At 41.1% G+C, this 13,333-nt stretch overlaps 4 protein-coding genes across 4 annotated transcripts; 3 read left to right on the top strand and 1 right to left on the bottom strand.

Annotated features, from left to right (window-relative positions):
• The first annotated feature begins 304 nt into the window (after nucleotides 1-304).
• On the top strand, nucleotides 305-2,505 carry LOC135345085 (iroquois-class homeodomain protein irx-5-like). The gene is made up of 4 exons (XM_064542440.1): nucleotides 305-462; nucleotides 610-871; nucleotides 1,057-1,581; nucleotides 2,112-2,505. Exons 1-4 carry the CDS (start codon nucleotides 352-354, stop codon nucleotides 2,156-2,158), a joined length of 945 nt encoding a protein of 314 aa, XP_064398510.1. The 5' UTR covers nucleotides 305-351; the 3' UTR covers nucleotides 2,159-2,505.
• A 119-nt stretch (nucleotides 2,506-2,624) lies between these two features.
• LOC135345088 (type 1 phosphatidylinositol 4,5-bisphosphate 4-phosphatase-like) lies at nucleotides 2,625-6,912 on the top strand. Its single transcript, XM_064542443.1, has 9 exons — nucleotides 2,625-2,827; nucleotides 3,185-3,378; nucleotides 4,052-4,158; nucleotides 4,845-4,938; nucleotides 5,374-5,420; nucleotides 5,709-5,799; nucleotides 6,354-6,387; nucleotides 6,506-6,526; nucleotides 6,659-6,912. The coding sequence occupies exons 1-9, from the start codon at nucleotides 2,650-2,652 to the stop codon at nucleotides 6,736-6,738; spliced, it is 846 nt and encodes a 281-aa protein (XP_064398513.1). The 5' UTR covers nucleotides 2,625-2,649; the 3' UTR covers nucleotides 6,739-6,912.
• Nucleotides 6,913-6,986: 74 nt separating this feature from the next.
• LOC135345081 (iroquois-class homeodomain protein irx-3-like) lies at nucleotides 6,987-8,585 on the bottom strand. The gene is made up of 2 exons (XM_064542433.1): nucleotides 8,134-8,585; nucleotides 6,987-8,032 (listed from the first exon to the last, which is right to left on the bottom strand). The coding sequence occupies exons 1-2, from the start codon at nucleotides 8,540-8,542 to the stop codon at nucleotides 7,143-7,145; spliced, it is 1,299 nt and encodes a 432-aa protein (XP_064398503.1). The 5' UTR covers nucleotides 8,543-8,585; the 3' UTR covers nucleotides 6,987-7,142.
• Nucleotides 8,586-12,060: 3,475 nt separating this feature from the next.
• LOC135345071 (uncharacterized) lies at nucleotides 12,061-13,322 on the top strand. The gene has a single exon (XM_064542418.1). It carries the CDS (start codon nucleotides 12,098-12,100, stop codon nucleotides 13,160-13,162), a length of 1,065 nt encoding a protein of 354 aa, XP_064398488.1. The 5' UTR covers nucleotides 12,061-12,097; the 3' UTR covers nucleotides 13,163-13,322.
• Nucleotides 13,323-13,333: the final 11 nt, after the last annotated feature.

The raw sequence follows: 13,333 nt of genomic DNA, 5'->3' as shown, positions 1-13,333 counted from the left end.
ATTCAGTGCATGCTCTTTAGGGCTATTTAATATGAGTCTTTCTTTAACTACACAACAATCTGTTCGCACACATGACTTACATTATCCTGTACATAATCAGCTGAACTGCAGAATTTGTACATTTGCAGCTAATTTAATGTTCATTTGGAGCTAATGTTAAAGTTGCATACAATGCACAATCTATGCTAGCCCTCTCTTATAAGTCTATAGCAATTTGTGCAGCTCACAAAACCGCAATAATTATCTAGAAATTGAGTGGGCGTTGCTTGTGGTATTTTGTACTTGAGCAAGTAGTATAAATAGCCTAGCTTGTAGTCTTGTAGTCATCAAACACGCTATTAGCAACATAGAATGAACGATCCATCTCTTAGCCGTCTTGAGAAGCTACACAGAGCCCCAGCAGGTTACCACTCATACCGTCCAGTCGACTGCAGAACCAGAATGAGGAATACTGCTATCTTGGTGAGTGCAATCTACCTCCATGCAGTTGTCACGCTTCTGTATTCCCTAGCAATAACCAAAGTGGCCTAGACTGTTGTTGTGTCTTCACTGCACTGTAGCTGTATGAAGGAGACCTTGTGTTTAAGTTTTGCAATTCTCCCTCTACAGGTAAAATGGATTGAGGAGCACCAGTCCAATCCTTACCCCACGAAAGCTGAGAAACAATATCTAGGCTATTACTCTGGCATGAATTTGACCCAACTCTCCACTTGGTTTGCTAATGCAAGAAGACGAATCAAGAAGATAGGCATGAAGATTTGGCTGGAGGGACGCTCGACCTTCACTGTGGACCTCTTCTCCACTCCATCTCAGTCTGCAAGAACTGTATCAATGGCTAGCTCTGACAGTGGCTATCATGGAAGTGTGTCAGGTAAAAGAATAACTGTTGTGTGTTTATCATGGGAGCATGCTGTTTTGAAATTATCTGTTTTGCATGTTGAAGAACAAACAATCAATGTTAGTGTCCATGTTAATATGATTTTGATGGCTCTATTTTTCATGTTCTGAGCAATTTCCGAACAGATGCTCATCGTCATGATTAATTTTCTATTGTAGGTTCGTATGGTGCAAGCTCTTATCTCTACCCACAAGCACTCAATTCAACCTACTCGTCCAACCAAACATCAGCTGCCAGTTTGTCAAACCTTAGCGCCATCCGAGGGCAATCACTACTCGGCAACGGACAACAACCTACAATCAACAATGTATATTCCCCCGATTCTTCCACGGCTTATTGCAGCACTATCAGTTCTTCAAGTCTATACGGTGCACCGCAGCAACGCTCCACTTTTGCACAACCTCTCATCGGAGTACCGAATCCAAACTGGCCTGCCATGTTGCCCTCATCTGCATCACAAGTACTGCACACCACCTCTGCACTGTCGAGTCTACCGCTACAAAGACAAAGCAGCCAAAACATTGCTCCACTTCACTCTCCACTCACTGCACAAGTTTACTCGAGCGACCCGCTACGAAGTCAGACATCCCTGGACATGAATGATGGCTCTTACAATTGCCTCCAACAGCAACACTCGCCAGACTCACAAATCCTACCAGAATGTGCCTCGTCTGAACCAACTAGTAAGTTCACACCTAACCCATAAATGTATACATAATTATAGTCTATAAAAGTCGTAAAAAATAATCCCATATGCTGCAGTGCTTTTTGTAATGCATATGTTACTTGATCTAAGAGCTTTTGTCCATTTAGCAGCTGATAGAAGGCATTCATGCTTGGTCTTTTGTTGTGTTCAGCTGAATAGGTTTCAGGCTATTGTGGCACAGTTCACTATCTAGTGTAGTACTTCACTATCTGGTGGCTAATAATGGTCCTGCCTATGCAGACACAATTAACTTATTCACTTGACCTGTAGACAATTAGTCTGACTGTGCCCATGCATGCACTCACTGATAAACAGCTGAAATATGCCCAAGCACTGGCTGTTAAAAACCTTCAACCAATGGCTGCATGCATAAAATTAATGTGTTGCAGTATATTTTTGTGGTATGATTATAACGGGATGTTGTGGTAAAATGTCACTGTCTATGGCTATTTGTTTGGTATTGTGGTTCATGTTCATTTTTGACCATTTCTCTCTCTCTCCTTACAGTGCTCCAAGAAAGTCCCAAAACCCTCTACCATTCGCACACAGAATAAATGAAACAGGTTTCATTTTTGTTAGCCAGGCAATAAACTGCACCCCACTGGACACTCATTACGTTTGTATCATATTTCTCTCTCTCTCTTTTTACTGTTTTCACGATCCTTATAAGTTCTATGGTTTTAGTGTGTGTGTGTATTGAAATTTCTGTATCTTTTATATATAATAATATTTTATTTGCTACCCATGCTCTTTCTTTGCGTAGTCTCTGTGTGCATTATTTACTGTGGTCTCACAATAATTATAATTAGTTAACAGATCATCATTATATCATCATCATTCACTGTTTCTTCACTTCTCTGTTTAATAATAAATAAAATTATTATTGAAATTGCTTATTAAATTTCAATTCTATGAATATCGACCCTGTTCCTAATCTCGTACACCAAGTTTCATTTGAGGGCGGTGATAAAAAATAACAAAGGAAGAAGTGTGGGTGGGGCTATTTAACGATCTTTACCTATTTTGAAATTTGATACACAGTCACATGATTGTCCTTTGCTCAGTCAGCCTAAATAGTGTATCTTCAAGCTCCTTTATACCGTACCCCCTCCCTGGCCGGCCCTCTCTGAGAGAGATGGATGAGACTAAGCCACTACTGACGGGTCCCTCTCCTGTCGCCCCAATAGAGCAGCCACCTCCCTATGAGGAGCCTGTAGCCCCTGGTATGACTATTAAAAATAAGTACATAGGTTCTGTACTTGAACTGTAGCTGTTAACACCACTCCTGATCCTAAGGGTGTGTTAGTATCAAGGGTTGAATGTTAGTGTGCAGTCTAGGTCATGAAGATACTGAACATACCGACAGCTAGCTCCCCCCCACACACAATAATGGGATGATGTCGGATACACTGAATGTCCTAGATAATTATAACTTTACCGTAGCTAACCTGAACCCCTTCTTGCCACGCCTACTATAATCAACATCCGATGCTGTGTATCCAACTTGATTGTCTGTTGTTATTGTCAATAAAATAATGTTTGTCACGGTTACATTCAATATACTTCTTTTCATTCTACAGTACCGTACAACGTTGGTCTCAACTCTGGAGTCCCTCAAGTGGGCGGGGCAGTTCAGCCGCCCCCATACTCTGTGGGGGGTAGTAGTGGGGGGCAGACCATGTTCGTACAGTGTCGTGTGTGTCAGCACGTCATTCACGTTGGCTCAGGATCACAAACACGAGTCGTCAAGTGTGGAAACTGCCGAGAAGCCACAGTAAGATAATTACCGTATTACTAGAATATTTTGCGGGTGAAAAACCTTTGCGAATGAGCCAAATCAGCAGAACATTTGACCCTTTGCGATCTAACTATTGCGTTCTGGCAAGGATCGTGTGTAATAATAATTTAGATTTTATGGTTGCGAATTGATCAACCCTCGCAAAGTTCGCAAATGTTTGATGCTCACAAAACATTCTAGTAATACGGTATATTGTATGATTATTAATTACACCACCAGTTACTTTTAGTAACAACACTCTACATGTAGGGGTACGTATCAGTAAGCATACGTGCAAGTATTCTTTTCGGCAATTTCAAACTACCGTAAAGCTGCTTTCATTGTCTGTACTGCATTTGCATTCCGGTTTCCACGCTTAAGTTATTGTAAGAAAAAAATTTCGGCGAAAACAGTAAATTTTTTACCCCACGAAAATTACCCGCTATATGGTACGCTATTAGATATCCAATAAGCATACGTGTAAATATAGGTCATCGATCCCATCACTTTTTGGTGATTTCTCACTGTGTTTTGATAGTGCTGGATGGCTAGTATGTTAACTCTTTGTGAGTGTGAATATCAAGCCTCCACTCTTAATAGCAATCACTTTCAAAACATCATACACTGGCAGTGCTGAGAGAAATCAACTATGTGATTTTATTCCATACAGCCCATTGCCCCTCCCCCCAATGGCAAGAAATATGTGAGGTGTCCCTGCAATTGCCTCCTAACCTGCTCCAACACGGCCTCTAGAGTCGTCTGTCCAAGAGAGAACTGGTTAGTCGAGTTGTACGTACTGTACAGGCCATTTATGTTATTCACAGCTTCCCTAGTCCATACATTATTCACAGCTTCCCTTATGACATTAGTCTGAAAGGAAATTACTTTTTAAACTTTGACACAGTAGACTCTTGCTATTCCAGCTCTCTGAAGTACGGCCACCTCAATATACCGGCCATTTGGTTATCAAAATTATTATTAAGTTATGAAAGTTATGACATAGGACATACACAACTGTACTATTATGTCTAATGTGCAGTAAACAGCTAGCAATCCGTGCCAAACCAAATGGCCGGTATATCGAGGTAACCGTACTTCAGAGAGCCGGTTAACCCTTGTATGCGATCCAAACGTCGTTGTATCTTTGAGAGGCCGTAACTTGCCTTGTGGTTGTCTGAATTCATTGATTTTATGGTTTTATGAAAGCTTACAAAGAGGTCGTATATTAAAATTAAAGTTCATTTTTGGGCCTATTTTCGACAAAAAAGCGTGGGCTATTAATATTAGAGGGAAATTGTCAAATTTGGGTCCATTTAAAATTATGAGCTGAATACATCGTTTGAAAGAGCTCACTCTAAGCTTTCAGAAATAATAAAATTACTGAGATTGGATCACCAGAACTAGGGTTATGGTCGATCAAAGTAAAGCTATGCTATTACATCATTCATTCTCTTCCCATGTAGTAAGCGCACCATTGGAGTGGGAACCATTGACATCCGACCAATCAACACGGACCGAATGAGAGTGGTGTGTGGACGATGTCACAAGGCCATTCTCGTGAGTGCTACTATTTTACTGGGTATTGTACCACTTCCATATAAGGGATACTGGGAGATTTCATAGTCTCATTCTAAAACTGACCCTGCTTTATTTTTTAATCTAATTTGATCTTCTGTTTATTTATTGAGTGTTCATATTTACTGTAAAAGTGGTTGTGAGTGACCTATGGGAGGTCCTTGCATCCCTACAACCTACAGGGTGTTGTAGCGCTAATGTGGCCTCAAATGTGTGTAGTCTTGTTAGTGAGTATATCCACCACTATTGCTCAATAGCAAAGCAGTGTATATTGTTACATGTATTATATTATGTTTACCCCCCCCCCCCCACAGCACACACACACACACACACACACACACACACACACACACACACACACACACACACACACACACACACACACACACACACACACACGCACATACACGCTCAAAGTGGCCTGCCAATGCTGCTGTTGCAAGATGTCCTCACTGTAGAGCCAGGTAAGTTTACAAAATAAAGGAAGCGACTACTTTTGACCCTTCCCTTTCATGTACATGTACATATTTGGCTTTAGCTACACACTCTACCATAATAATTACACACTGTACATCGAGGTGGTTAGGGTATCTGGCTTAGAGCACTCCAGACGAAGTGTGTCTCAAATCGTTCATAGGTCACCTTGATTGTACATGTGTTATGATGCAATGAGCTGTACATTGTAACATTGTATATGCCTCAACGCTCACTGCCCCCCCCCCACACACACACACACACACACACACGTGTAGGTCCTACCTGAGTATACCTTGGATGCGATACCGAGCATTTGCATGCATAATCACTGGTATTATTCTGCTGATCGTGGCTACTGCTCTCACAGTAAGTTAGTTACTATCAGCTGTGTTGTTATCAGTACATGTACGGTCACACTGTCTCGATTATAAGTCTGTACCTTGATGTGTACAGAATGATTAGTTCAGTGAACCGTGCCTTGTTGCTATGTACATAACATCAGTAGTACGGTATTGTTTTGTCCCAGTGCTATAGTTAGCCATACACGTATCTTAATTAAAGGCTTGTGTCCATTAGGCAGTCCTTTGCAACTAAAAATGAATAAAAAAAAATGTATCAGAAGCTTGTACAAACTACTTGTGATAGTAGCGCCAGTGTTATATACTACACCCCCCCTTGGGCAGTCTGCTGTGTGGTTATTTGGGGCACTTTACATGTACTGAGCCCTTAAAACGCTGACATTGCATTTCTACAGGTGTGGGGGCGGTGTTTATTCAACCATGAAATTAGTAGTATTGCTGCATACCATAAGCCCCTTGTGCATACTGTAATTAGCTACTAAATGTATGTGCCCCCAGTGATTAAAATTGATGTATACTGGCTCATTTTTGACACTGCTTTTTTTCCCCTCTCTCTTGCAGGCTGGGTTTTCTTACTGGGCCAGTAGTAATGGAGGTAAGAGAAATCTTTAATTGCTGTAATGTTGTCATTATTGTTGGCTGTACAAGTATCTTTGCCTGTTTTCACACATGTTTTTTTCTCTCTCTCTATATCTTAATGTCTGGCTATTCAGGAATCTATGTTCTTTGGGTTGGTAAGTCTTATTGCTTGTTTGTGTGCCCTTTGATATTGCTATTGGCTCACTATTACATGCACTGGTGGCATGCTTCCAGCATATTTTCTCACATAAACTGTACTATCACATTTGACTTCATTCTTTTTGTAGGTCTCTACTTGTCAGGACTAGCTGTTATCATTCGAGGTGTTTTCTACTGTTGTATGACCAGAAGTGAGATTGAACATTAACCCTAGCTCCATCTTTGTGTGGCCTCTCCCAGTATCTGCTGTAGAGACTGTGTTTGTCAATTGCATGTGTTGTAAAAAAATATAATAGAGTTGCTTTAAATATAAAATAGAGTTGCTTTTTTGTGTTTAAATGTTATTTTATTGCTGTAATTATAATTATTTAAATTATATGAAGTTCTAAATACGGGAGGTATTTATTGCAAGCTTCGATCAGCAAAGACACAATATTTATATCAGTACAACATATCTTGTAATAAAACAACGCATAAATAATTATGGTTTATGAACAAATCAGATAATGTATTTCGGGTGTGAATGATTGGTACGAAATGTGTTCTACTTGTTCTGTGGAGTCACCATTGCACGAGGTCAGCCGGATAATAACATTTAAACAATTTCTCTAGTTAGTTAAACGCTTGAGTAGGTTGGAACATGGAAGACGAAGCCCAGCTGCTTCCCAACTCTTGGGCGGTCGGAACAGACGACAGTGAGAATTCGTTATATAGTTGTTGATGTTGGTTGGTGGCTGCTGCTCGTGTTGGTGGTAGACTCTGCTCCCCCCAAGTGGACTCAGGTGTAGCAACAGCGGGTGATTGCGTAGTGGGGGGGTGTAGTGGCCGTGGGGGGTTACTGGTCGGTGCCGTAGTGGGGGGGTTACTGGTCGGTGCCGTAGTACTCTCCACAACAACTGTACAGGTAGTACCTGAATCACACAGAGAACTAATTGAATGTGGTAGTAGTGATGGATTTGCCAACGGTGGTGATTGAGGCTGCTTGGTATCGGCAGGGTAGAGAAGTTTTGACGGAGGCTCAGAGCCAATTGAAGAGGGAGCGCTTGTCCATGATGGCGGCAATTCAACAGGTGAGCTGTTGAACTGATGTTGTACGAGATTAGAACTGCTCGAGGAAACATAAAGAGATTGTATATTGGGTCGCTTCACAACTGGAAAGTTGATTTCTCTTGGTGCTGACGGGTGCTGCTGCGATAGTTTGTAGTAGGTTGCTGCTGCTGGGTTGATGGGTACAGGAATGGATCGAAGAGTGCTGGCTCCATTTTGGGAACGAGCTGGAATGGTCATGACCGATGAGTGGGCTGGAACGTAGTACGGATGGAAACCATGGCGGTTGCACATGTTGGTACTGATGGTCGTTGTCTCCTCTTTGATTTTATGCCCAAATTGTAGCTTCCTCGCACTCGACGATTTTGGGCCAGCGCTTGAATGATTGGCAGCCTCAGAGGAGATAGAAGATTCGACAGGCATGGGATTTCCATGAGTACAAGAGCCGGAGGAACCTGTATCGAAATAAGTAATATAATAGCAAGATCCCTGCAGTATTTTCCATAGGTATTTACTAAGTCTGCAGCTAGCTATAATTATAATTTTATTGGTTTACCTGAGTTGTTGTTCTGTAGAACACCGGGAATAGAAAAACATGCAGAGTAAGTAGAGTGTCTCTCCTTCCAAGAAGGGTACCCAACCTTCTTTATATTCCTTCTAGCATTCGCAAACCAGTCATTGAGCTGTTTTTCGGTCATTCCGGCATAGTGTGCCAACATGGTCTTCTCAGACTTGGTAGGATAAGGGTTGTGCGAGTGCTCCTCTATCCATAGAATCAACACTGCAGGGTTCCGAGGTCTCTTTCCTAGCTGGGAAACAATGCCAATAGTCGCTGAAGAGTCTGTCTCGCAGGACATGCTGCTTTCCATCTTGACTTGGCTCTGCTCTGATGGAGGAGGTCTGGGTGATGGCGTCTCTGAACTTACATCTTTGCAAGTTGTTTTAAGATTGTCTTGAGATTCCATCGCATTGAAACTTTATGAGAGCTGAATGAGATCTTGTAGATCTAGTTGCAGAACATAAATAACACAAAAACGACAGACGAATGTACTTGTACCAGTATAGCTGCAGGATAATGAGCTCCTCCCTCACTAACAACCAGGAAGCTACAACGCCCACCTTTGTCTACCGTTGAGTACGCATGCGCACACAGAAAGTGTTTGCGAATAGGAGCAAAGAGAGGTGATTCTAGCTATTCTCAAGAATGAAGCTCAGAATGAGAACTTTCTGCTGTTTTGTTGCTGCTCTAATGGTGGATATAATACTAGTATTGTATATACTACGACATTACTGCCTCCTAGACAAGTTATTTGTGTTGCCAGTGGAGCTAATCCCTCATTACTCAAGGTCTAATATCGCCAAACACAAAGCTACAGATTGCAATTTAGACAGTGGTGTTGATTTCCACAAGAAATTTCTCTACATGATCATGACTGAAAGCTGTGTATCTGAAGATTTATTATCAATTGATGTATTTGGCAACTCTTTAGATTGTCAGTGTGACTTGCTGGTGCTAGGATACAAGGAGAGATGCAACACCTCCAGTACGTACAGTTCCCACGTTACCCATATCTTTCATCCATCTACCACCTGGACTACTGGCAGAGGGATGCTATACAATACCACAGTGCAAGGAGATAAGAAGTACATGTATTACATTTTCATGGATGATGATGCTAAAATAAAGCTGTATAACGATGTACAAGATCATAACAAAAATCCTTGGAGATCATTTGAAGATTTTTTGTTTCGTTTGCGGCCTCCAATAGCGGCAATCGATACTGAAGAATGGCGATCAGTCGACCGGACAATTCGATTCAAAATCAGAAATGGTTGTTTCCAAGAGCCTATGGAGGAGTATGTTACAGCCGTCTTTTTTGACGGTATGATTAATGCCTTCCACCACAAAGCTGCTGAGACTGTTTTGGAACCTGTTTTGCATCATTGGAATCGGTTTGATAATGCTAGTTGGTGGTTCTCTCAATGGTATATCTGTTTAATGGGTGACATGGCCTACCACAATCAAATGGTGTTCCCTGTGGAATTCATCACTCGGAACACTCAACACAGATCCTATCCAAGGAAGTTTGAAACGAGGGAGATCATTGATTTAATAACACAAGACATTGAGAAAATAGTTCCAATAGAAGAGTTCAGAGGAAACAATTTAATGCAGGAGTGGAGGTCAGGCCGGTACAAAGATAGACAAAGTGGCTACTCTAATGCTTGTGTGTTACCCCATACTGCAGGATGTGTACATCCATACAAACACATTTAGTTTTATTACCTTTCATTCAGACATAATGCACTTGAGGAAAACATGTGTAGTTTTGTTATCTTCAATTTGAAACTGAAGTCATAATTACCTGGGTAGTTAAGTATTTTTTGGCGAATGACACACTGGCACCCAGCACCAGTGACACCACCCCAGACTATTGCGCAACGCCCACCTTTTTTTGCGGACTCTACGAGCTCCACCCCTATTTGCTCACGTGACCCTAAATTTTGCAAGGAAAGTGAACAAGAAGGAAGGAAGAAGAGATCAAGAATGGGTGTTCATGGCCTAATGAAACTAATTGGAGATTATGCTCCTTCAGCTATGAAAGATGGAGAGATCAAGACATATTTACTTGACTCTGCTCTGACGGAAGAGGTCTGGGTGATGGCGTCTCTGAACTTGCATCTTTGCAAATTTTTAGAGTTGTTTTAAGATTGTCTTGAGATTCCATCGCATTGAAACTTTATGAGAGCTGAATGAGATCTTGTAGATCTAGTTGCAGAACATAAATAACACAAAAATGACAGACGAATGTTACTTGTACTAGCTGCAGGATAATGAGCTCCTCCCTCACTAACAACCAGGAAGCTACAACGCCCACCTTTTTAATTGCTACACCGCAGCGGAGAGCTGTGCAGTATTGGATCTTTATACCAGTTATACTTTATACAGTTATACACCAGTATTTGCTTGCTATTATACCAGCTATACTGTATAATATACTGTATAATCTAGTATAAAGTGTATAGTTGATAAAAAGTATAGTTGTGTAGTTGTATAGTTGTATAGTGTATAATTTTACATCACACTTAGTAGAAAGCTGTATATTTGGTATAACTGTATAATTATACCACCTTATAATACATTGCGTATACCACTATACAGTTATACCTAATATTGTAATTTTGAGTATAGTTAGTATAAATTCTCACCACTATACAGTTATACAATATAGTGGTTGTATAGTTGTGTGTAGCTGTATATAGAAATTCTCAGCACCACTTATACAGTTATACAGTATAGTGGTTGTATAGCTGTGTATAGCTGTATAAAGATCCAATATGGTGCAGACAATTAAAAAGGTGGGCGTTGTAGCTTCCCTTTATGTTAAGAAATGACAAAATGACAAATGACAAATGACAAAAGGACATGTGAAACAGTGAACCATATAAAGTTCCTGAGTGAAAGCACATGTATAGACTAGATCTATACCATTTCAGATCAGCCTTCTTGGGTTGCTAAGTCAATAGTGCCAGTGTCTAAGGCCTTCCATGGTGTGGTGGTGGTGAATGACTTCCTAGAGCCTCTGATGCACATAATCGCTGCTCTTATGAGGGAGAAATTTAGCCTACATCTCATCCAATTCAGAGTTGTGCTGTATGTTTTGTCATGTTTCTCTGCCAGCATGGAAGCTAGTTTCTTGTAAACAATCGCTGCAGCCGGACTCATACCTCCAGCAGCAGAGAAAACCAAAAGGCGTAAACGATGCATGTTCTATTTCTCTTACATGCTGTTCGTGGCTCTCTTCTTCTCCATCTCGTTTCTTCTGTAGCTCTGGGCCATGGTGGAGCGGCGATAGGTAGGTGGGTATGGATTGAAGACCCTGACATCACAGGCTGTAAGGTTGGTTCAATACCCACATCTGGACATACTTCGCTCATGCAACTACAGCTTCCCCTTATTCGCTAACACTTTGTGATGACAAAGTGAGTCAGGGCAAAGTGGGGGCAGAATAAATTAAAATAAATTTTATTAATAGATAAAAGTATGACTAAGTGAGTCCATCTAGAGCAGGAGGCAGAGTGGGGGCTCTGTGAATCAGCATGCATAGACGCATTGCCCCGCCACTAAGCCAAGCTGACTCTGCCGAAGAGGTGTTTACATGTAGTTGTGTCCATATCTCGGTCGGCTTTCTGTGTGCGCATGCGTACTTTGGCGAGGGAATGCTTCCATGCTCATTCACAGGTCACCAACTCTATCACCTGTGCTTGATGGGCATACCTAAACTTACTATATGTTTGTTCTTCATATCTTTACCTTACTTAGATTTCGATTTATATCTGTCTACCCGTTTGTACTTACCTTACCTACTCGTTTCGCCATAAAGGCAAAAAAAAAAAAAGAAAAAAAAAAAAAAAACTCAACAATTGAGTACACATGCGCACACAGAAAGTGTTAAGCGAATAAGTGGGGGTATCTGCTGGATTGAAACAAAGAGAGGCGATTTTAGCTATTCTCAAGAATGAAGCTCAAAATGAGCTATGTTGTTGCTGCTTTATTGGTGGATACAATACTAGTATTGTATACACTACGACATTACTGCATCCTAGACAAGTTATTTGTGCTGCCAGTGGAGCTAATTCCCCATTACTCAAGGTCCAATATCGCCAGACACAGAGCTACAGATTGCAATTTAGACAGTGGTGTTGATTTCCACAAGAAATTTCTCTACATGATCATGACCGAAAGCTGTGTTCCTGAAGATTTATTATCAATTGATATATTTGGCAACTCTTTAGATTGTCAGTGTGACTTGCTGGTGCTAGGATACAAGGAGAGATGCACCACCGCCAGTACGTACAGTTCCCATGTTACCCATATCTTTCATCCATCTACCACCTGGACTACTGGCAGAGGGATACTGTACAATACCACAGTGCAAGGAGATAAAAAGTACATGTATTACATTTTCATGGATGATGATGCTAAAATAAAGCTGTATAACGATGTACAAGATCATAACAAAAATCCTTGGAGATCATTTGAAGATTTTTTGTTTCGTTTGCGGCCTCCAATAGCGGCAATCGATACTGAAGAATGGCGATCAGTCGACCGGACAATTCGATTCAAAATCAGAAATGGTTGTTTCCAAGAGCCTATGGAAGAGTATGTTACAGCCGTCTTTTTTGACGGTATGATTAATGCCTTCCACCACAGAGCTGCTGAGACTGTTATGGAACCTGTTTTGCATCATTGGAATCGGTTTGATAATGCTAGTTGGTGGTTCTCTCAGTGGTATATCTGTTTAATGGGTGACATGGCCTACCACAATCAAATGGTGTTCCCTGTGGAATTCATCACTCGGAACACTCAACACAGATCCTATCCAAGGCACTTTGAAACGAGGGAGATCATTGATTTAATAACACAAGACATTGAGAAAATAGTTCCAATAGAAGAGTTCAGAGAAAACAATTTAATGCAGGAGTGGAGATCAGGCGGGTACAAAGATAGACAAAGTGGCTACTCTAATGCTTGTGTGTTACCCCATACTGCAGGATGTGTACATCCATACAAACACATTTAGTTTTGTTATTTTGCATTCAGACATAATTGTGTGCTTTAAGCCATATTCATTATGTGTGCACTTGATGAAAACATGTTTTTATCTTTGTTTCATCAGCATTGGCACTGTGGTAGCCTATCAGCGTAATCAATTTTTTGCGGAATGTCTAGCACCCTCCCATTTTTGCAGCGA

The sequence above is a fragment of the Halichondria panicea genome, chromosome 12, assembly GCF_963675165.1.
Source record: "Halichondria panicea chromosome 12, odHalPani1.1, whole genome shotgun sequence".
Taxonomy (NCBI): Eukaryota; Metazoa; Porifera; class Demospongiae; order Suberitida; family Halichondriidae; genus Halichondria; species Halichondria panicea.
The sequence above is the reverse complement of the archived record's forward strand: the minus strand, read 5'-3'. Positions and strand labels throughout refer to the sequence as shown.

What these genes read in the sequence shown, in the direction of transcription:
- LOC135345081 (XM_064542433.1), bottom strand. Translation starts at nt 8,542, where the DNA reads ATGGAATCTCAAGACAATCTTAAAACAACTTGCAAAGATGTAAGTTCA. An exon ending in TCTACAGAACAACAACTCAG is followed by an intron (nt 8,033 to 8,133) that starts GTAAACCAATAA and finishes ATTTCGATACAG; the next exon opens with GTTCCTCCGGCTCTTGTACT.
- LOC135345071 (XM_064542418.1), top strand. Translation starts at nt 12,098, where the DNA reads ATGAAGCTCAAAATGAGCTATGTTGTTGCTGCTTTATTGGTGGATACA.
- LOC135345085 (XM_064542440.1), top strand. Translation starts at nt 352, where the DNA reads ATGAACGATCCATCTCTTAGCCGTCTTGAGAAGCTACACAGAGCCCCA. An exon ending in CTATCATGGAAGTGTGTCAG is followed by an intron (nt 872 to 1,056) that starts GTAAAAGAATAA and finishes TTTCTATTGTAG; the next exon opens with GTTCGTATGGTGCAAGCTCT. An exon ending in TGCCTCGTCTGAACCAACTA is followed by an intron (nt 1,582 to 2,111) that starts GTAAGTTCACAC and finishes CTCTCCTTACAG; the next exon opens with TGCTCCAAGAAAGTCCCAAA.
- LOC135345088 (XM_064542443.1), top strand. Translation starts at nt 2,650, where the DNA reads ATGATTGTCCTTTGCTCAGTCAGCCTAAATAGTGTATCTTCAAGCTCC. An exon ending in GATGTCACAAGGCCATTCTC is followed by an intron (nt 4,939 to 5,373) that starts GTGAGTGCTACT and finishes ACACGCTCAAAG; the next exon opens with TGGCCTGCCAATGCTGCTGT. An exon ending in CTGGGCCAGTAGTAATGGAG is followed by an intron (nt 6,388 to 6,505) that starts GTAAGAGAAATC and finishes CTGGCTATTCAG; the next exon opens with GAATCTATGTTCTTTGGGTT.